Raw genomic sequence first — 21,556 nt, 5'->3', positions numbered from 1 at the left:
CTCTCCCATCTGATCTTGAAGGTGCAGATCTTAATCTCTATGTGATCTACCCACTACAGAATTCTACTTCTAATCATGCCTGCAGTGACCGTATCCAGCCTCTCTTATCTTAGCTGTATATCGTTACACTTTCCCTCGAGTAGGGTGCATGGAAGTTTTGGTTAAGAATAGTTGTGAAGTACACAGATATTCATAGCAGTCATTGGAACAGCTGGGTTTATAACTCATGGGCTGTTGGCTTACATCTCAGTGCACCTTCCCCTAAATTGCAGGGCGTATTTTGTGCAGGAGTCTCTCTCTGAAAATGCATGAGATTTTACAGGTATATAGGAATGACACTTGACAGGTCTGAATTTATTGTCCTGTTTCCAAACACCCATTCTTTTCTGCTGCTCCTTCCCAAATTCATGCCATGCATTATCACATTCCCCTGTACCCAGCCAGGTCTTCATGTGATGGTTAAAGGACCATCATTTTTCCTGAGAGCAGCCTGGCTTCAGCCCCATTGCAAATAGTGTGAAAAAATACCCATCTTTGCCGGGGGAAGCCTCACTTTCACTAGCAAAGCCTGTAGTTGCCATCTTGTTGAAGGTAGCCTGTGACTTGGTCCCATTAACAGTGTTCAGAGATGGCGGCCATTTTAGATAACAGCAAAATGGTTCAAGACTGAAGGCAGAAATCAGAAAGTTGTGAGAACCCTTAAAAAGCCCAAATATCACATTCACAATAAAAATCAATAACCCCTCTGGTGAGTGTTGGGACAGCATGGCCCACACTTTGTGTGTGCTGCAGAGGAGTTTCAAAATGGGAGCCACAGCTGTGAGGAAAAGAGGAGCAGGGCACACAGCAATGGCACAACAAGGCCTTGGGACAGCCCATCTGATCCTAGTTATTGGAGAGCTGAGCAAGTGGATTTGAAATAACCCCTGCAAAGATTCTCTCCTGGAAGGAAGCAGGAACAGCAGGGCTCCTTCTGCCTGGAGCCTGTAGGAAAAGCAACATGAAATTTTTCTTGGTTTGGCAAGGGCATGCTCATTTCTCACCCTCACTGTGGTGTCTAGGCTCCTCACTCCCATCCTTAGTGGCTATGAGAGTCTGACATCAGAAATCCCATCTGCCAAGGTTCCTTCCCCACTCTGAACTTGGACACTTCTAAGCTTAGATTTGGTATCACTGCCACCATCCTCCAAGTACTACTTTTTTCCCTGGGTAGTTTTGAGGGACTTCACCAATTCCCTGGTGAACACAGATCCAAGACCCCTTGGATCTTAACACAAGGAGAAATTAACCATCCTCCCTCCTTTCCCTGGTGAGTCCAGATCCAATCCCCTTGGATCTAAAAACAAGGAAAAATCAATCAGGTATTAAGAAAAAGGCTTTTAATTAAAGAAAAGAAAGGTAAAAGAAAACCCTCTGGGAGAGATTAGCATACCAGCTACTCTCACAGACAACAGATTCAAAACACAGAGGATGTTCCTCTGAGCACAAATTTAGTTACACAAAAAAATACCCAAATACCCAATTTGATTCTACCTCTAATTGCATAAGACAGGTTACAAAGAAATAAACATAAATCTATTTATCCCTTTCTAAAACTTACTACTCTGATAAGAGGCTCGTTCCTTGATCTTTTTCACTCTGGCTGAAACTGAAACTCTAAACAAAGGAAAAACTTCCCTCCTTCCTTTTGAAACATCTTGTTCCCCCACTGGTTCCTCTGGTCAGGTATCAGCTAGGCTAGGTGAACTTCTTAACCCTTTACAGGTAAACGAGGCATTAACCCTTAACTATCTGTTTATGACAAGCTAAAACCAACTTCCCTTCAAACTTGACATCACTAATGAGCCAGTTTCTTGTAGCGGTCACACAGTCTCTTCAGGAGGGATCTGAAAAAGAAGAGGACACTGGCCTTTCAGATTGTTTCATAAATGGTCTTCTATACAGAAGAGATGCTGTAGAAGAAAGCAGGAGCAGAGGACAAACTGGCAGGTAAGGCTAGCATCATGTCAGAGCAGAGAGGTTGGGGAGCAATGTGAAGATAAGAGTGGGTGAGTCAAGAGTAGAGTTGTGTAGCTCTTAAAGATGAGGACAAGATACATCTGTTTATGACACCATCAGACTGTCAGCGAATGATCCTTGAAAATAACCCACCATTTTATTTCAGTTTAGAGGTTTCAGTTTCACTTAGGACTTAAAGGCACCGCAAGTCTGGCAACAGTGAGCTTTACAGCATGCCTCTGCCTGGTGCACCTGACACTGCAGTGAGAGCTGGGAGTAGGCATAGAAAACAAAGAACTTCAGTAAATAACACAACATGAGGTCATCCATACTGAGATATGCAAAGTAGGGCATGCCTTCATTTACCTAAAATCTCCAGATTTCCCAGCCTCCAATCTTATTAGGTCTGGCATCTTCCTTCCACTGATGACTCTTTGGGGTGGCAGCAGCAGCTAGCTCAGGCTTCTCTCTGACAGCTCTCCCCATTCCACCTACTGAGGATGTGTGTAACGTCACACAAATACAGGGGGATCACAAGCAGCCCCATGTACTCTATCTCTCAGGCACCAGCTCTGTCAAGTCCTGCGTAAACAGCCTGAAATTATACCTGAATTTCAGTATGAACCATCAGCACTATAATGCTGATTTGAAACTACCATTAAGCCACTAACCATCACAAAGCTACTGTTTTTTCAAATCTATGCTACTGCTACAATCTCAAGATTTTGTTTTTGAGCAAGTGTGAAGGATGTCATTTTGGCAGAGACAGGGGATTGAACCAGGGACCTCCAGAGCTAAACGCAAAAGTTTACAGCTTGAGCTAGAGAGCCGTAACACACTAATCTTCTCTGCAGATTGAGCACTGAGGACAACACACACAAACCACTGAGTTACAAAAGCACTAGACAGACCTCCTCTAATTCTCATCCCCTTATGAACACAGAGTAGGTAGTGAGCAAACCTAACATCTTTAATAGCAAACTATTGAGACATTCTGTAACCATTCTTGAAAGTGGACTTTTATCATTATTTCTTTTCGACACCATCAGGAAGCATGCTTGTTGGTCTGCAGTGCTGATAGAATGTCAGCTCTTGAGGGCCGGACCACAGCCCTGATTTTTAAAGGTTTTTGGGCATTCCTCTGCTCAGTGTGGTGAAGTCCAGGGGATTTAAACAGCTAAATCCCATTTTCAAAATGGACCTAGGCGCTTAAGTTCCACTGACTTTCAATGAGACTTAGGCTTTGAAACTCTGAGCAGAGGAATGCCTCAATATCTTTAAAAAAATCTAGGCCTATGCTTCCCAACACCAGACAGTTGCAATAAGTCCAGATATTCAACAAGTGTATTTCCTGGTAAAAAACAATAGAAAGTTTTGTTTCTAAATAAAATACATGCTTTCCTTCATGCTGGGGACGTTAAAGTTCTATTTTATGTTTTAAAGGCATTTTACACTTCTGCACTGTGACAATCTGGATCTAATGCAAACAATGACATAAGCTTAATTATAATAACCTGAGGGTTGTGGGTTTTTGTTTTTTTTTACATGAGCATCTTAGAGCCTTTTCCCAAGAATCATTTAAAAAATAAATGTGATTTGAAAAGTGAAAAATCATCATTATTAACCTTCAAACAGGATGACTTGTTTTTAATAACTGATTATGGATTTTTTTAAAATTAACATTTACAATATGTACAGATAAAACAAACTAGAGAACTAATTTTAATTGAAAAACTGAAACCTGTAAGCAGAACTTTCCATATTTTATTAAAATAGCATATTCAACCACTGGTAACCAATAATACATTAACTTCCCCTCCCCTAGAGTATGCACAACACAGTAGCAATTTAAAATATCCTTATCCATGATAATCAATGAAAATAGTTCAAATTCAAGTGTGCAACTAAAACTAAACCTCTGAAAAAACTCTGATTTAAAGAATACATAAAGCTCTCATACAGAATTCTTTTATACCCTATATACTAAATGCCAGTGTTTCACTCACCTGACAATACTGCTAGCTTTTTCTCTTATGCATAGTGTAACATCTCATTTATAGTACCCATTTTATAAATAAATTGGTATATCCCATCCTGTTTATATTCATCTTCAGCTTCACAAAGAAACCAGTAAATAAAACTGTCAAAGACAGTCACAACAAATGATCTTACAGCAAGATATAAAACTTGAAGATACTTAAAGATTTCTCTACTCTATTTTACATAAAAAGACAGATTTAAAAAGTGCAAGGCAAGATTTGCAGTTTTTTTTTAATTTTTAGGCACATCCACTTCTTTAAAGCAAGCTTCAGAATGAAATTCCAGTTTGTTCTTCATGATACCTGTTAAGTCTCTTTAAAAAAAGAAAAAAATTACATCCTGTCAAATGTAAAGTAGGGAATCTCCTGTCCAAAGAAACTGTTTTCAGTTATGTCTTGTTCTTCCTTTTTTTATCCTTGCAGGTTTCGGTTTGGGGATATATTGATTGTTTGCCTGATATTCGAGTTCTTTACGAAAGTAGTGAATTGCTTTATTTAAGCCTTCTTCCAAGGGGACCTGTTTAAAGAAAGAAGAGATGGTCACATCAGCTTAAGATTCTGGCTACTCTCATAAGACTGCGTTATTGTGGCTATCTTCTAAGCTATGAAAACACTGTTTTGAAATCCTTTACTTCTTTATCAATAAAAATACAGAGCCTCACCAACTGGTTACAGTCTGTCCATGCATTTCTAATGCACCTATCACTGTAATATCTAGCTATCATTCACTAAATTAGAAACAGTCAACTCAGCTGGAAATACCACATTTTGTACCAGGCAGTAACACTTAACCCAGTTTATGCCCAAATACAAACTTGGAGAATTCCTTAATATGTTTGTAAGGAACTAAAGAGGAAAAAGAATGGTTTTTGGCTGGTTTTGAATTATATTAAGAGAACATCCTATAGATAATCTGTGCAAATGGTGAGGCCTAACAAGGTTTAAAGTACAATACTACTTTAAACTGGTCCACTAAAAAATAGCCTAAACTAAGCCCTTTCCCTCAGCGGTAAACTAAGCTCTTGCTTTCAGCTATGCTCAATGGCATGCGTGTGAGTGAAACGTAACTAGGGTGTTTCATCATTTGGCTCAGTATCAATCACAGATGTACTTCACTTTGCAGACGTTAATTCTTAGGAAAACAGCAAATCTTTATGCTAGTATCACCTGAGTATTGGCTAATTTCTAAGGATTCCATTCAGGCGGGGACAAAGGGGGCTGGGTCATGAAAGGCTGAAGGGTTTTGTAGCCACTAATGGTGCACCTACCCTAGAACCAGTATCTGCTTTCCAGCAGCACTGTTGTTTTTAAAACAGTTTCCCAGCAAAGTTCTCTAGTGAAATTAAGGCTTAAGAATCAAGGCCAGGTTGTAACACTTGTCCTGGCCACTCGAGTGGCTCTGTGTAGTGTGGCCAGCTAGCCTCAAGGTAACTTAGTGTAATGTCAGCTTGGGAGGCCTTTCTTAAGGAAGGGCGATGAGTCAGTGTATGCAGAAGGGAGGTATTCAAGAAAAAGTACACATCACTCAGTGATACAATGGTATTACAATACTATCTGTATTATTCCCAGCCTCTTAATGCACCACAAGTATTTAAAAGCTTTTTTGGACAGCAACTTCTATTAAGCAAATTTCACTACTGCCCACAATAAATCCCAGACCTCCCCCACCTTTACCAAAAGAGCATATACAACTAATTCTTAACCACACTGAAGAAGTAGCTTAATTAATTCTTCCAATATGTATTAAATTATTTTTGTCTATGGCAAAGTCAGGGTGGAATTTCAAAAGGTTTAAATCTGTTCTCACTGAAGTCAACAATAAAATTCCCATTAACTTCAATAGGAGCAGAGGTAGGCCAACCCAAGCAGGTTCTCAAAATCCCATTGTTAGTATACTACCGCTTTGTCCAACTACCTAGTTTTTATTGGGTTCTTCTGCTATTCCTCACAATCCTCCCTAGTGACTAGATTAAACCTAATAAGTGCAGTAACATTTGTATATATTTAAAAGGATCTTAAAAACCTCAACCCTTAAATGTTTTAATTCATTTTGTATTGAACAACATCCACATAATAAAAGCTAATTTCTCTTTAACAACAGGAAAAGTGGAGGGGTAATTCATTATGTACCATGCATTCCCAGGTATATGACAGGCATATGAAGGATTATTGTCTTGGTATGAGCTCTTATATGAATGAGGTTAATTTTTATTACAATGCTTTGTCACATATTTCATAGGTTGATAGATTTTAAGGCCAGGGACCTGTGATCACCTAGTCCAGGGGTCGGCAACCTCTGGCACGCGGCTCGCCAGGATAAGCACCCTGCTGGGCCAGGTCAGTTTGCATGGGCAGGTTCGGCCGATCGCGGCTCCCACTGGCTGCGGTTCACCATCCCAGTCCAATGGGGGTGCTGGGAAGCCGCAACCAGCACATTCCTTGGCCCGCATCGCTTCCCGCCGCCCCCATCGGCCTAGAGAGGCAAACCACGGCCTCTGGGAGCCGCGGTACACCGAACCTGCCGACATGGCAAGTAAACAAACTGGCCCGCCCGCCAGGGTGCTTACCTTGGCGATCCGTGTGCCAGAGGTTGCCGATCCCTGAGCTAGGTACTGAAGTGTAAACTATGCAGTCCCATCAAAATTAAGCTCGGGATTTTTGATTAAAAAATAATTAGAAAGAGTGTAGGTAGAAAACAAGCAGAGCTTAATCAAACGAGGCAGAGAAGTGTTCAGATCCCAACAGACACAAATGAGCACCTAAATATGGATACCTTACAACTTGATGAAGCTGGAAAATAGATGTGGAATTTATTTTAATAATAGTTCTCATCTATTTAGTCCATAACTGTGTTGTCATTTTCTTATGGAGACAGAATTTCATAGCTTTTAAGGCCAGAAGGGACCATTGTGGTCATCTTGTCTGACCTCTCATATGATACGTGCCACATAGCCTCATCCATTCATTTCTGCAACAAGCCCAAAGTTCTCCTAGAGCTAGCTTAGTTTATTTAGGAGGAGTTCACTTGTGGAAAGATTTGAAATGGGCAAACACTATTCTCTCTCATTTTCAGTGTTATGACTGGTGAATATTATGATTTCACACAGTGGTCACAGATCCCAGCACCAAGAAGAGAATGACTGAAGTTCTCCAGTCCGAACTGTTTTGTAAGGAAATTCTCGCAGTGCAGACAAGAAAATAAATATCAACACACGATTCTTAGGATAGTAAGGAAGTCTCTTTCTTCTGTGTATCAGTGTCTTTGTACCTTATTTCAGGGGTTGTCAACCTCTGGCACACGGCTCGCCAGGGTAAGCACCCTGGCGGGCTGGGCCAGTTTGTTCACCTGCCGTGTCGGCAGGTTCGGCCAATCACGGCTCCTACTGGCCGCAGTTTGCCGTCCCAGGACAATGGGGGTGGCGAGAAGCGGTGCGGGCCAAGGGAAGTGCTGGCTGCAGCTTCCTGCCACCCTCATTGGCCTGCGACGGTGGACCGAGGCTAATGGGAGCCACGGTCGGCCGAACATGCCAATGTGGCAGGTAAACAAACTGGCCCAGCCCGCCAGGAGCCGCTTGCCAGAGGTTGCCAACCCCTGATCTAGTCTGACCTCCTGCACAACACAGGTCACAGAACTTCCCCCAGTACACATTTATTGAGTGTCCACGTAAGACTCAAGGCACTTTATAACCTTTACAATAATTGCCCTTGGAATTCTTTCCTCCACTTCCCCTAGTTCTTTAAGATGCTCTGATAACTGCAGGATATCTTATTTTATAAAGGCAAGACAATCATCAGAAAAACCACAGGTTTACATACGACACTATTAATTCAGCTTTACATACCACAGGTTCCCAACCAAGCAATAACTTGGCTTTCTTGATGTCAGGCCTTCTTTTCTGGGGGTCATCTTGAGCTTCTGTGAGAAACTGGATTTCACTGCCACTACCTGTTGAAAAAAAATTGCAATTTATTATCCTTTGTTTGCTATGCTTTCAACTTACACATTTCCCCAGTGGTGGTATGTCGTCCCTCTCAAGCCTATTTAGATTATTCCCCAATTTCTCCCTCCTTCCCACAAAGGTGGGATAAACCATCCAGGAGTGGCACTGCAAAGTGACTCAGAAACGCTTCCTCCTCCCCAGTACCATCCATTCCTACTGTCTGTGGAGTGAAGAACCAGGCGTGAGACTTGTATTCAGATCTCTTCATAGTAGCACATTGAAAACTTACTACGCAAGCCCAAAACATTCTGCATTATTGTATACAAATGTTTATTTGAGTTTAAAAATTTGTGGGCAGAGCAAAACAGAGCTAGTTAGTTAGTGAGAGAGAATTTATTTTGTCTGCCAGGTAATCTAGTGGCACCATAGTGTTCTACCACAAAAACAAGCTATAAGCAAAATCTCAGATAAGACATAAGAACAGCTATACAGGATCAGACCAAAGGTCCATCTAGCCCAATATCTTGCCTTCCGACAGTGGCCAAGGCCAGGTGCTCCAGAGGGAATGAAAAGAACAGGTAATCATCAAGTGATCCATCTTGTCACTCATTCCGAGCTTCTGGCAAACAAGAGGCTACAGACACCGTCCCTGGCCATCCTGCCTAATAGTCATTGATGGACCTAACCTCCATGAATTTATCAGTTATTTTTTGAACCCTTTTATAGTCTTGGCCTTCACAACATCCTCTGGTGGCAAGGAGTTCCACAAGTTGATTGTGTGCTGTATGAAAAAGTACTTCCTTTTGATTGTTTTAAACCTGCTGCCTATTAATTTCACTTGGTGACCCCTAGTTCTTCTGTAATGAGGAGTAAATAACACTTCCTTATTTACCTTCTCCACACGAGTCATGATTTTATAGACCTCAATCATATCCCCCATTAATCATCTCTTTTCCAAGCTGAAAAGTCTCAGTCTTATTAATCTCTCCTCATATGGCAGCCATTCCAGAACCCTAATAATTTTTGTAGCCCTTTTCTGAATCTTTTCCAATTCCAATATATTTTTTTGAGATGTGGTGACCACATCTGCATGCAGTATTCAAGATGTGGGCGTACCATGGATTTAGAGGCAATATGATATTTTCTGTCTTATTATCTATGCCTTTCTTAATGATTCCCAACATTCCATTTGCTTTTTTGACTGTTGCTTAACATTTAGCGGATGTTTTCAGAGAACTATCCACAATGACTCCAAGATCTCTTTCTTGAGTGGTAACAGCTAATTTAGACCTCATCATTTTATATGTACAGTTGGAATTTTATTTTCCAATGTGTATTATTTGCATTTATCAACACTGTATTTCAGCTGCCATTTTGTTGCCCAGTCACCCAGTTTTGAGAAATCCTTTTGTAGCTCTTTGCAGTCTGCCTGGGACTTAACTATCTTGACCAGTTCTGTATTATCTGCACATTTTGCCATCTCGCTGTTTCCCCCTTTTTCCAGATAATTTATGAATATGCTGAATAGGATGGGGCGCAGTACAGACCCCTGGGGGACACCACTATTTACCTCTATGCATTCTGAAAACTGACCATTTATTCCTACCTTTTAACCAGTTAACAATCCATGAGAGGACCTTCCCTCTTATTCTATGACAGCTTACTTTGCTTAAGAGCCTTAGTGAGGGACCATGTCAAAAGCTTTATGAAACCTAAACACACTGGATCCCCCTTGTCCACATGCTTGTTGACCCCCTTAAAGAATTCTAGTAGATTGGTGAGGCATGTTTTCCCTTTACAAAAACCATGTTGACTCCTGCAACAATTCTGTGTGTCTGACAATTTTGTTCTTTAGTATATAGTTTCAACCAGTTTGACCAGTACTAAAATCAGGCTTACCAGCCTGTAATTGCCGGGGTTAACTCTAGAGCTCTTTTTAAAAATTGGTGTCACATTAGTTATCTTCCAGTCATTTGGAACACCTAAAAAAAGGATTGGGAATCTCCCTCACATCCTCACATCCTCAGTGAAGACTCATGCATTTTATTTAGTTTAGATGAATTAATTTAGTTTCTCTGCAATGGCCTTGTTGTCCTGGAATGCTCATTTAGGGCTGGTCTACACCAGGGGAGGGAATCGATCTAAGATACGCAACTTCAGCTACGTGAATAATGTAGCTGAAGTAGAAGTATCTTAGATCGAATTACCTACGGTCCTCATGGCGCAGGATCGACATCCGTGGCTCCCCCTGTGACTCCGGTACTGCCACTCGCTCCGGTGGAGTTCCGGAGTCAACAGGAGCGCGTTCGGGGATCGATATATTGCGTCTAGATGAGATGATATATCGATCCCCGAGAAATCGATTGCTAGCCGCTGATACGGCGGGTAGTGAAGACAGAGCCTTAGCAGTTGATCATCAAGTGGCCTCCCTAGTTGTTTAACAGGTTTCCTGCTTCTCACCTACTTAACATTTTTTTTTTGCTATTACTCTGAGTCTTTGGCTAGCTGTTCTTCAAATTCTTTTTGGCCTTCCTAATTATATTTTTGCACTTCATTTGCCAGAGTTTATGATCCTTTCTATTTTTCTCACTAAGATTTAACTTCCACTTTTTAAAGGATGCCTTTTTGCCTATCACTGCTTCTCTTACCTTGTTGTTTAGTCACAGTGGCACTTTTTTGGTTCTCTTACTATGTTTTTTAATTTGGTGTATACACTTAAGTTGAGCCTCTATTATGGTGTCTTTAAGAAGTTTCCATGCAGCTTGCAGGGATTTTACTTTAGTGCTGTAACTCTTAATTTCTGTTTAACTAAAATCATCATTGTTGTGTAGTTCTCCTTTCCTACTGTTGGGCCACTGTGGTGTTTTCCTCGCCACAGGGATATTAAATTTAATTATATTATGGTCACTATTACCAAGTAGTCCAACTATATTCAGCTCTTGGCCCTGATCCTGTGCTCCATTTAGTAATAAATCAAGAATTCCCTCTCCTCTTGTGGGTTCCAGGACCAGCTGCTCCAAGAAGTCATTTAAGTTGTCAAGAAACTATCTCTGCATCCCGTCCTGAGGTGACATCTACCCAGTCATTGTGAGGATAGTTGAAACCCCCATTATTATTGAGTTTTTAATTTTAATAGCCACTCTAGTCTCCCTGAGCATTTCAGTCACTATCATCATTCTGTTCAGGGGGTCGGTAATATATCCCTACTGCTATATTCTTATTATTTGAGATTCTATGGTACAGTTTGGGTGATTTAAGATTTTTATTTCATTTGATTCTACGCTTTCTTTCACATATAGTGCCATTCCCACACCAGCACGACCTGTTCTGTCCTTCTGATATATTTTGCACCCTGGTATTACTGTGTCACATGGATTATTCTCATTCCACCAACTTTCTGTGATGTCTCTTATATCAATATCCTCATTTATTACGAGGCACTCTAGGTCACTCATCTCATTATTCAGACATATAGCATTGGTATATAAGCACTTTAAAAACTTGTCACTTTTTAGCTGTTTCTCATTACATGATGTAATTGAATGAGACTTTTTCTGATTTGACTGTTACTTATCAGATCCTACTTGTATTTTATCATCCTCCATACTCTCCTGCTTACTAGGGCATAGAGAATCTCCATTAGCAGATCCTCCTATAAGGGACGTCTTTGTCTGACCCACGTGCTCCTCCGCACCTGTCAGCTTTCCCCCACTCCTTAGTTTAAAAACTACACTATGACCTTTTTAGTGTTAAGTGCCAACAACCTGACTTCATTTTGGTTTAGGTGGAGCCCACCCTTCCTGTATAGGTTCCCCCTTTCCCAAAAGGTTTCCCAGTTCCTAATAAATCTAAACCCCACCTCCCTACACCATCATCTCATCCACGCATTGAGACTCTGCAGTTCTGCCTAACTGGCCCTGCGTGTGGAACTGGAAGCAATTTAGAGAATGCTACCATGGAGGCCCTGGACTTCAATCTCTTACCTAGCAGCCTAAATTTGGGATTCAAAAATGCTGTAAAGGCAGCACACACAACAACAGGAACACACGGTGACAAGTAGGGACTGCCAAGTATTCCCCAGCATCCCCTCCAGCCAAGTGAAAGGGAGACTCTGATGGGAGCTGGAATGAATCACTTCTAGCCCGAGTGGCCAGGTCGGTATAGGGGAAGAAAAATGGTCATCACAGCATAAGACTTTTGAGGGTGGTATAGAGAGAAACTCATGGAGAAAATATGAAGAGGATTCCTGGACAAATCTACCCAAACACTATTTGTATTTTAGTTCAGGAGATGATATATTTCATTCACATTCAGCTCAGTTTAGACTTTTTTCAATGATTGCATTTACGGCAGGAGTTGGTGTGTGGGTCTTGTACTGAACTTTTATCTAAAATAGTCATAGCATCTCTCCTTCCTACTGCTGCCAGAATTTTGGGTAATACGCCTGCCAGGGATCATCTTACATCTTAAAAGACAAATCCATGCACAGAGAAGTCTACCTGGGATCAGACCAGAATGGGGAGCAATATTCAGAACGGGCATGAATTGCCTTCCTATCCGCGTTTCTTAGTGCTCTTTGCCAAGTTCATTGTTGGAAGAAAAAAAGTAATACACATTTGCCACTCCCTTGAAGGAAAGGCAACATGTAATGAGGAAGAATAGAACAGGCTCTTCATTTGTCCACAACAAACCCATTCACTTGCATAAACTATATGTAAGTTACTAGTACATGACAAAGTACCACATAAAAATAAATATTCATTTTTTTCTTCATACAGTATTTTATGTATAACTGAAAATCTGAACTAAATTCTAAATTCTTAATCTAATATTTAATTACAGAATCTGTAGACAATTAGATGTCCTTGGTAAAGCTTCTGTTTAGCAACAGAAAGAAAGAGATTCAATTAGTCTTATATATTATGCATACTTTAACTAAGTAATTATCAGCCGATAATATAAGCCCTCTATGAACTTCACCCAATAATTACTTGTCATACTTACCAACAAGTTTTTTAATTAATTGGGCAAATTCTAGGATACTGTGCTCTTCTGGGTTCCCCTAAGAAAGAAATGGATACAGGTTACAAGAGAAATTACAAAGCATCTCTAAAAATGCATATTTGTGATTTGCCAGGAATCACCATGTGAATGAACTAAAATTCATAGATTACAAGGCCAGAAGGGTCTGACCTCCTGTATATCAGGCCAGAAAACTGCCCCAATATAATTCCTGTTTGAACGAGAGCATCTCTTTGAAGAGACAGCGAAACTTGATTTAAAAATTGCCAGTGATGGAAAATGCACCACCAAATTTGGTAAATTGTTCCAAGGGTTAATTATCCTCAAAGAGGCACAACATCTCAATTCTACTTTGAAAAGTAACCAGAACCACTTAAACAAAAATTTTCTGGTCCCCCACATCTTTTAAAACAACACAGTATGTAATGTGTCTTCAAAGACATAACAAAATGCATTTTCTAGGATGCGATTTTAAAAGGCATTCATTGGTGACCTAACTCTTGTTCCCAATGAAGTCAATGGAAGTTTTACCACTTCAACAGCAGCAGAGTTAAGCCAACAGAGCACTATTGAAAACCTGGCTCCCAAGTTGAGTCTATTTAGTCATCCAAAAAAGAAACTAGGTTTTCACAGGTTTTCAGGTGTTCTTTAATTGTGCATGTCCCATTTTTTTCATATGCTTTAGCTTCATGAGATGCACATTTCGCTTTCCATGAGAATCCCAAGGGAAAAAACCACCACAGTTTTTCAAGAGCTGACCTCAGCAGTATGCCATAAGCTTCTAAATATTATAATTTCAAACTGACTAGATAAACCATGGATATGTTATAACTGCTTTGGAACATAGCCATCCACATTTAATCTTATTATCAATGATACTTTAGCACATTGCCATGGGGGGGGGAAGGCATGTATCACAACGACAACAAAAATGAAGGTTAATAAAGGTTAAGCAGGTTTATAAATTACAACAGTGTGTCACCAATGGTTTCAGATCGCACTTTTGATGTATAGAACGCGGGTGGTCTTCAACTGATTTCTGAAGTGTCTTAAAATAACTTACTCTCTGCCTTCTCTTTCTAATACAGTAGAACACCATTTATCTGACTCTCCATTATCCGGCTCTCTGTGTTAACTGGACAACCAGAACACACAGATTCAAGGGAGTGATCTCTCCAGTGGCCACTAGATGGTGCTGCAGCATTGCACTTTCCCATTCTCTGATTTTTCCAGATTTTTGATTATCCAGTCTGCTCCGGTCTCAATTAGATCCGATAAATGGGGCTCTGCTGTATTGCATATTGAGCAAAAAGCTTAAATCAATTAAACTCAAAACGTATTGCAAAATTCTCTCATTCCTGAGACAGTGATCAGATCTAAGGTCTAGGAGCCAGCAAGCACTATGCCAAATCTCTTATACGTAAAGTGAAGATAGGGTTTTTTTGTGTATGATGGAAAGTATTTTCACTGCATTTAATTCTTGTAAAATTTAACAGCAATGACAAGCAAGAAAGAAAAAACTAGACTACTGTGAAGTAAATGTAGCAGAACAGAACTGTGTGCTCACCAAGTTGACAGGACTGCTGACATTACTGTTCATTAAGGCCACCAAGCCATTCACAAGATCACTGCAAAAGGGAAAGCGGGGATTGAGTAGATATCCATTTCTCTTTAAACAGTCATATTTTATTCAAAGAGATCCATCTCGCTAGAACCACATTGAAGCAATATAAATAGATGAAGAGTGGAGAAATCAAATCCTGCAATTAAAATGGATTTTATGCATTTTGTAGATTGCAGGTGGAAGTCCACATTTCATACCAACTGGTAATTTGCTGGCTGGTTAGCTCCATAGTTATTCATTTCAATAAATCAAAACCAGTGGAGGACTTGCTGTTAGTTTTAGAGAATAATTTGCTGCAGTAAGAGCCTTTACATTGGGAGGCACAAGCTTCAGTTCCTCCCAGTTTTATGAAAACCCAACCAAGACATATTAATGGATTACCCAAAAAAATAATACTTTATTATTTCCTCTGGCCTCTAGGCCTCCCACTCATTTAATATGAGGTAACTGCCAATTTTTCAGATGGATTGTAATAGATGGCTCATGATGGTGAAAAGAAGCAAGCACACTGCTGCTTACCAAGTTTGTCCTTACTTTCAGAAGCTTTAAAAGACTCTGTTAAAACAAGTTTACTTGGTAAAATGATATCGTGGTGTTACCACACTAAATCCTCCTCCTGGGTCCTAGGTTCCAGACTAATTAATAGGAACAACAAAAGGTATCAGCTCTTTTCTGCACTACAGGTTCAAATGAGGTATCAAATCAAGATGCTATAATTTCCAGACCATTTACTACTACTGCAGAAAGGCGCGGGGGGGGGGCGGGGGAGGGAGGAGGAGAGAAGAAGAGATTTTTAAAAGGAGTTTGTCAAAAACAAAACACAAAAACAAAAAAAAACCCTGGCACTTTGGTTTAGCTGGCAAGTAAGCCAGGAGATATGGACATGCTGTTAATAAATATAGGTCACAATCTTGAATCTGATCTGAACAGACAGACTCCCGTGTCTGTACAAGTCTCAGCAACTTTGCATGGGTGTAAGGATCTGGCCATCAGGATCAGAGTGCAGGACCTCTGATGTAAGCTTCTTGAAGCCACGAAAGAGCATACTAGTTTCTTAAGTGCCATGCATTTTTATGGCACTATATAAATAATTATAAAGTGGATTTTGTTGATTAGAAAGTAATGCTTCATCAGATACAATAACTGAATAAAAGCTTGTATTGAAGTGTATTGTTAACAATATTTTGAGGTGTTTGGATAATTAACTCACACTGAAGTAAAGGTACAGAGTCCCTTCAACTCCATTGGAGGCTCTGTAAGTTTTGCATCACAAGAAATGACAACACAACCATGTGCTTTGCTATAAATGCATCGTAATTCTGCTACAGTCAGTCCCAACCATCAGTTGCAAACAATAAGTTATGGTGCAGTATTAGGTAATTATGTATAGCAAACAGTGTTGTGCAATGTGCTCTCTTAACCATAAAATGGCATTGTTTATATTAACCTGAATGTGAAATATATTATCCTGTATCTCATGCCTGAAGTGTTTTTTTAAGTGATTTAAAAATGGATGTAATCAGCAAAGATTATTCAAGGGGACTACTTCTACAGCTTTTACGTATGTATTGAGGAAAATAGGATTTTAGATCTAATGAGAACTGTGCAATCAGGCCCTAAGTTTTTATACAGGTTATTAGGGCCCTCAGCTTTAGAAGAAGGGGGTCTGTGTTTTTGGATATAGTGAAGCAGACTTCAAGATGTGTGAGAGGGATGGGAACGGGAGGGATAAAGGGGGAATTGTCCTAGATATAAGAAACAGTATGATACAGCAAATAAATAATAAATGAAAACGAAAGCTTCGCCTTATTAGAAACGATCAGTTCTGACCATACTGTTTTTTGGTACAACAAAAAATAATCTAATTTTAACATGGAATGAGAAATTATAATACATGAAATATTACACTTTTGTCACTTTAAAACAAGGGAGGATTTTGTCTCAGCACTAAATGAGCTAAAAACCAGTTCTCCTCCAATATTATGGACAACACTTTGAATTGTACAAGCCATGGGAAATGCTGATGGACATGAATATAGCATAAATGTTGTAATATAATACAAATTAAATCACTACTTGCCATGTTTGATATACCCTAACTGTGCAGAGGAAAGCTTGAAAGCGTGAAGTCAAATTTTGGCAGGCAGCTTTAGAAAGACGCTGCCCAGATATTAATCAACAGAATTCCTTGTATTACTAACACAGGCTATCAACATAAGATGGCAGCAGCGTATTCAGTTACAAAGACATGAAACTTGAGATTTTATGAAGCAGAAAATGATAACAGAACCACTTGCATCCACTGGTGAGGATCACCACAAATACTAGCTATGTCTGAATTTAAAGTTCTCACCTGGCTAGGGACTATTTATATATTTAACTTCTCTGTGAAAGTACAATTTGTGTTCTAGAACACTACTATATATCTAACAAAACAGAATTCTTGTACATTTCCCATTTTGCTTATATTTTACTGGCTTGATCCAGTTTGTAGAATGTCTGAGTCTACCAGAATATGATGATAGGTATCAGACTCAGTACAAAGTGCTAGAGAGAACAAGCAAGCCTTACCTGACATACTGGAATGCTCTAGTCTGAGTTCCAGGCCCATAGACCTAAAAAACAATGAAAATCAACATACAAGAACATGAAACGTTATGGCATGTCTCATCATCATCATAAGTAGGCTGCAGGACCTCTTGAGGCATGAATATGGGACACAAAACCAAGTCACAATCTTAGCTGGCTGCCAGACTGTACGTCATGAGTGCCAGGCCAAATCTAATCTTGGTAATTCTTCATACACTACTTTTCTAAAATTCAACCCCTTTTCACTATCTACAGATAGAATGCTTATCTTTTGTCTTGAGGATTATAGCCTACTTCTCTTTGGTCTTCCCAGGACCACCAGTGTCCCTCCTCTTTACTCCACAGAAAATGCAGCTGCTAATATCACCTTCCATGCCTGACCATGACACTCAGCTGTCCTGAATCTCTACACTGACTATGCAGTGAAATCTGAAGCAGATCTACTATTTTTCATGCAACAACAACAAAAAAAAACAAAATACCACCAAAAACATGACACCTCTCTCAAGTTAAGTGGAAATACTAAGGCATTGCAATGGCTTCAACATAGTACTATTTTTACACAGGTTGGCCGTGAAGTTAAGGCAATAAATCAGCATACTTTTTGAAATTTCCAGTATAAATTGATATTTGAAAGCTATAACTAGGTATGTTTAAGGATAAAATGGGGATACATCTCTTGACGTGACATACACTGAATTCGAAACGCTTTTTGGAAGTAGCAGATAGAATATTTGTTTTGCTCAAAACATAGGGACACATCTGATGGATATGCCAACATCTGTCATAGGTTAAGCCTGTTTAAGGGTCTGACCCAAACTCCACTAATCTCAAAGGGAGTCTTCAGTTCAGTGGGCTTTGGTTGAAGCCCTAAACATTTAGAAGTCTAACAGAGTTTACTTAATATCTTATTCTGAAAGAAATGTGGGGGAGTGCACTGGTGGCTCGACAGCATGCCCCACACAGCTTTCCAGCCTCTGTTTTAACATGTTAGATCGATAGAGTGATTTAATAGACAGACGACAGACCGGGCAGGGGGAGGGGAACTCACTTTGTGCTGTTCCTATACAGTGATCTTCGTTGCCACATGTTTTAAAGGCAGTCTGGGATTATGCTGTGTTCACCCCCACCCCCACACTTCCTCGTATGAATATTTTAACAATAAAATCAAGATGACTGTTCGCATGGGACAAAAATATTTGACTAATGAGGAATAATAAAGATATGTTCCCATTTTGTAGAATTAGTTCCCACATTTGAACTTCTCTTTAAACAACTGCCTTTTGCATTCATTTTTTGTTTTTTTTGGGGGGGATAAAAATTGAATACACTCATGTTTTAAAATAGTTAATTGATAACAGATTTTAATTTTAACAGCAAAAGTTATAAAAAATTATGTCAAAGTTTTTGATTTCTGATTCACTTTCACTGTTTTTTCTGCTGGCTGTTGATTTATTTTACTTGAGCATGGCCAATTCAACAAAACTTCAGTCTCACTCTTATGTCTAATCAATTTTGCTTTTTGAAACTCATGCACTAGTAGTACAGTGATCTTGGGTCAAGCTTTTATTTATATTATTTTATCCATGGTTAGAGACTTTACAAATATAACTAAGTCTACACAAGGCCTCCTTCAAACTTTTCCTTGTAACGCTCCTCTGCTGTGATGGCTGCAAAACATCCGACAATGGTTAGGTACGGATGGGTGCAGTGATTCTACGTGTTACACTGAACGGAAACGTTCCACTGTTACCATGTGCTCCCCTTGCCTGCTGCATCCACCTGTTGTCTCATTTATACTTGGATAGTGAACACTTTTGGGGTAGGGGCCATCTTTGTGACACGTCAATGCTTCGCACAATGGAGACCTGATCCTAGGTTGGGCCTCTAGGTGTCACTGTAATATAAACAATAGCAATAACTTTGTGACAACTTAAAAGTCTGACCTCCCATTTATTCAAATGGGAGTTGCATTTCTTATGTTCCAGTTAACCAGCGTCCACCAACTAGTCAGGATGCTGAAGCATCACTGGTATCCTCATCCTCTTCCCTAGAGACTTTTCAGACTCCAAAGAATTAAAGGGAGTCATTATTCGACTTTGGCTTGTGCCCACACTAACTTATTTGCTTAACATTTCTCCGTTCCTCCCACAGGTGCAGCTGCAACGGCAGGAGCTCAACTACAGACTGGCCGTTGGAGTTAAAAAATATCTAACAGACAAGACTTCAACTCTCCTCCCCAGGACTGTACTATTCTAAGCTTTTCTTGATGACATTTTGAAATATCCTGAACTATGAATTGTTTTAAATCTAGATAAATATGCCACATACACACTTTTTAGGAAGCTGTCAGAGAATTGTGTGTCTCTGCAATGATTGATTACCTTCTCAGTTTATAGTTATAAAAAAGTCAAGGCTCTGCTGGATAAGTCCGAAGAAGCTCAAACTACTACGATGTATTCAGATGCCAAGCTGGCATATCAACCACTTGACCAGCACAATATAAGCAACAAGAGAATGATCAAATAAACACACAGCAACATCTGACCTCTGATGCTCTATGCAAAACTTATAACGCTACCTAGAGAGGACCTACGCTTTGTGCCCCCTGTATATCATCCAGGAGCATATAGTGGGGTGGATAGGAGAGTGAAGGCCCTTTCAAAACAATTTACAAAAGTCCTTTAAAAACCCATATGTAAAATACATTCTTGGGTGGAGGCTGCTGTCTTTTGTGCTACTGTTCTCGGGTTTAACCAATGTGATAAATGTGGGCATGCTCATGGGGCAGTACAATGGGAATGACTCACCATAGCCATGTAAATCAGAAGAATCATACCAAGAAACAACTAGTTTTGGAACATGCCTTTACATAGATTTCTTCTATCCCCAGCCCCAAAACACTGCAACACTTTCCCAGCGCAACTGTAGGAAGAACTGAAATAAGCAATCCTGCCCCATCTAAGGGTAGGCAAGTATAGTCACTTTTAAAGGTTTCTCACAAGGGCAACACATCCTTCTATCGTTATAAATTGGTATTTTTGTTGTTTTTAGTGGAAGAGGGAAAAGAGAGACAAGTAATGTTGTGATAAAATATAAGAAAGAATGCTGGCCCCCGACATCTTTCCTGACTTTAGATACCTTGAAAAAATTGACTTCAGCTCCCCTCTCCTTACTGACTAGGCACATTTATTGCTGGAGCAACACTTCTTTCCAACAAACAGGAGCTCTGCTAGCATGCAGACAACACACAAATTATTACTGTCCACAACAGCGCACCTTCAATCTTGGGGTTGTCTACCCAGTACAGCAAAGCCCTTTACAAGGGTGTGCTTTGTAGAGTACTCAAACGTATTGAACTCTAACGTCCCATATACACCCTATGGCATGCTTTTAAAAAAAAAAAAGATACTTAATTTAAACAATAAAAACTAGAAAGGTCTTGAGTGATTTCCTAGTACCATTCACTTCATTCTTTGCTCCAGATATAGCCTCCAACTTTTATATGTGAAATTTTAAAAGTTGCCATGTGTATGAAATTACATATCTCATGACCTCATCCTTGACCTCAAATACCCCTCCACCACCATTTTGTATTATGATTAATTTAGGATGTATGCTTCTATCTATATCTTTGGCACTTATAAGGCCCTATTATTGAATTATCTGAGTGCCTCACAATCCTTAGTGTATTTCTCCTCAAAACACCCCATGCGAGGCAGGACAGTGCTATTATCCCCATTTTACAGATGGGGAACTGAGGCAGAGAGAGACCTTGCCCAAGGTCACAATGAAAGGCTGTGGTAGAGCAAGGATTTGAGGTCTCCTGGATCCTAGGCTAATGACTGAACCACATGACCATCCTTCCTTCTCATGGAGAGAACACATTTTGACAGTACAGTACTATGCACACTTGTAAAGTTTATAAATACAGGCTAACATTTCAAGAATGACTAGTTATTTTTGGACACCCAGGTTGAGACATTTAGAGGCCTGGTTTTCAGAGAGTGGGAGCTCAGCACTTTTTAAAAATCTAGCCTCTTTCAAGTGTTTCAGGTTGTGCATCCAAAAACTAGGCGATCACTAAATCATCAGTCACTTTTGAAAATCTTGGCCATAGCACTAGTTAAGTGGTTTTGTTCTAAGTCCAGGACCAAGTGCCAATCACTACCGTTAGAGGTTCTCCCTGAAGAGCCTGTAAGATAAAGTTACTGACAACTCTGCCATCGTTCATGTGCATCCGAGGACCAAAGTATGAATATCTAGCAACTCGCACCTCAACCCCCTTCCTGTAAGCAAAAAGAAGAAACAAACAAAACTTGTACTTAATGAAGATTCTATAA

At 39.9% G+C, this 21,556-nt stretch overlaps 1 protein-coding gene across 1 annotated transcript in view; it reads right to left on the bottom strand.

Annotated features, from left to right (window-relative positions):
* Positions 1–3,742: 3,742 nt before the first annotated feature.
* Positions 3,743–21,556, bottom strand: part of UXS1 (UDP-glucuronate decarboxylase 1) — a 92,169-nt gene continuing 74,355 nt past the window's right edge. The window contains exons 11-16 of the mRNA XM_030569653.1: positions 21,385–21,498; positions 17,196–17,239; positions 14,568–14,628; positions 12,983–13,040; positions 7,880–7,983; positions 3,743–4,554 (exon numbers count right to left, since the gene is read on the bottom strand). Coding sequence (XP_030425513.1) covers positions 4,423–4,554; positions 7,880–7,983; positions 12,983–13,040; positions 14,568–14,628; positions 17,196–17,239; positions 21,385–21,498 — 513 coding nt within the window. The 3' untranslated portion in view covers positions 3,743–4,422. The remainder of the gene's footprint in view (positions 4,555–7,879; positions 7,984–12,982; positions 13,041–14,567; positions 14,629–17,195; positions 17,240–21,384; positions 21,499–21,556) is intronic.

The sequence above is a fragment of the Gopherus evgoodei genome, chromosome 1 (genome assembly GCF_007399415.2).
Source record: "Gopherus evgoodei ecotype Sinaloan lineage chromosome 1, rGopEvg1_v1.p, whole genome shotgun sequence".
Lineage (NCBI taxonomy): Eukaryota > Metazoa > Chordata > Testudines > Testudinidae > Gopherus > Gopherus evgoodei.
This window is presented reverse-complemented; position numbering and strand designations above follow the sequence as displayed.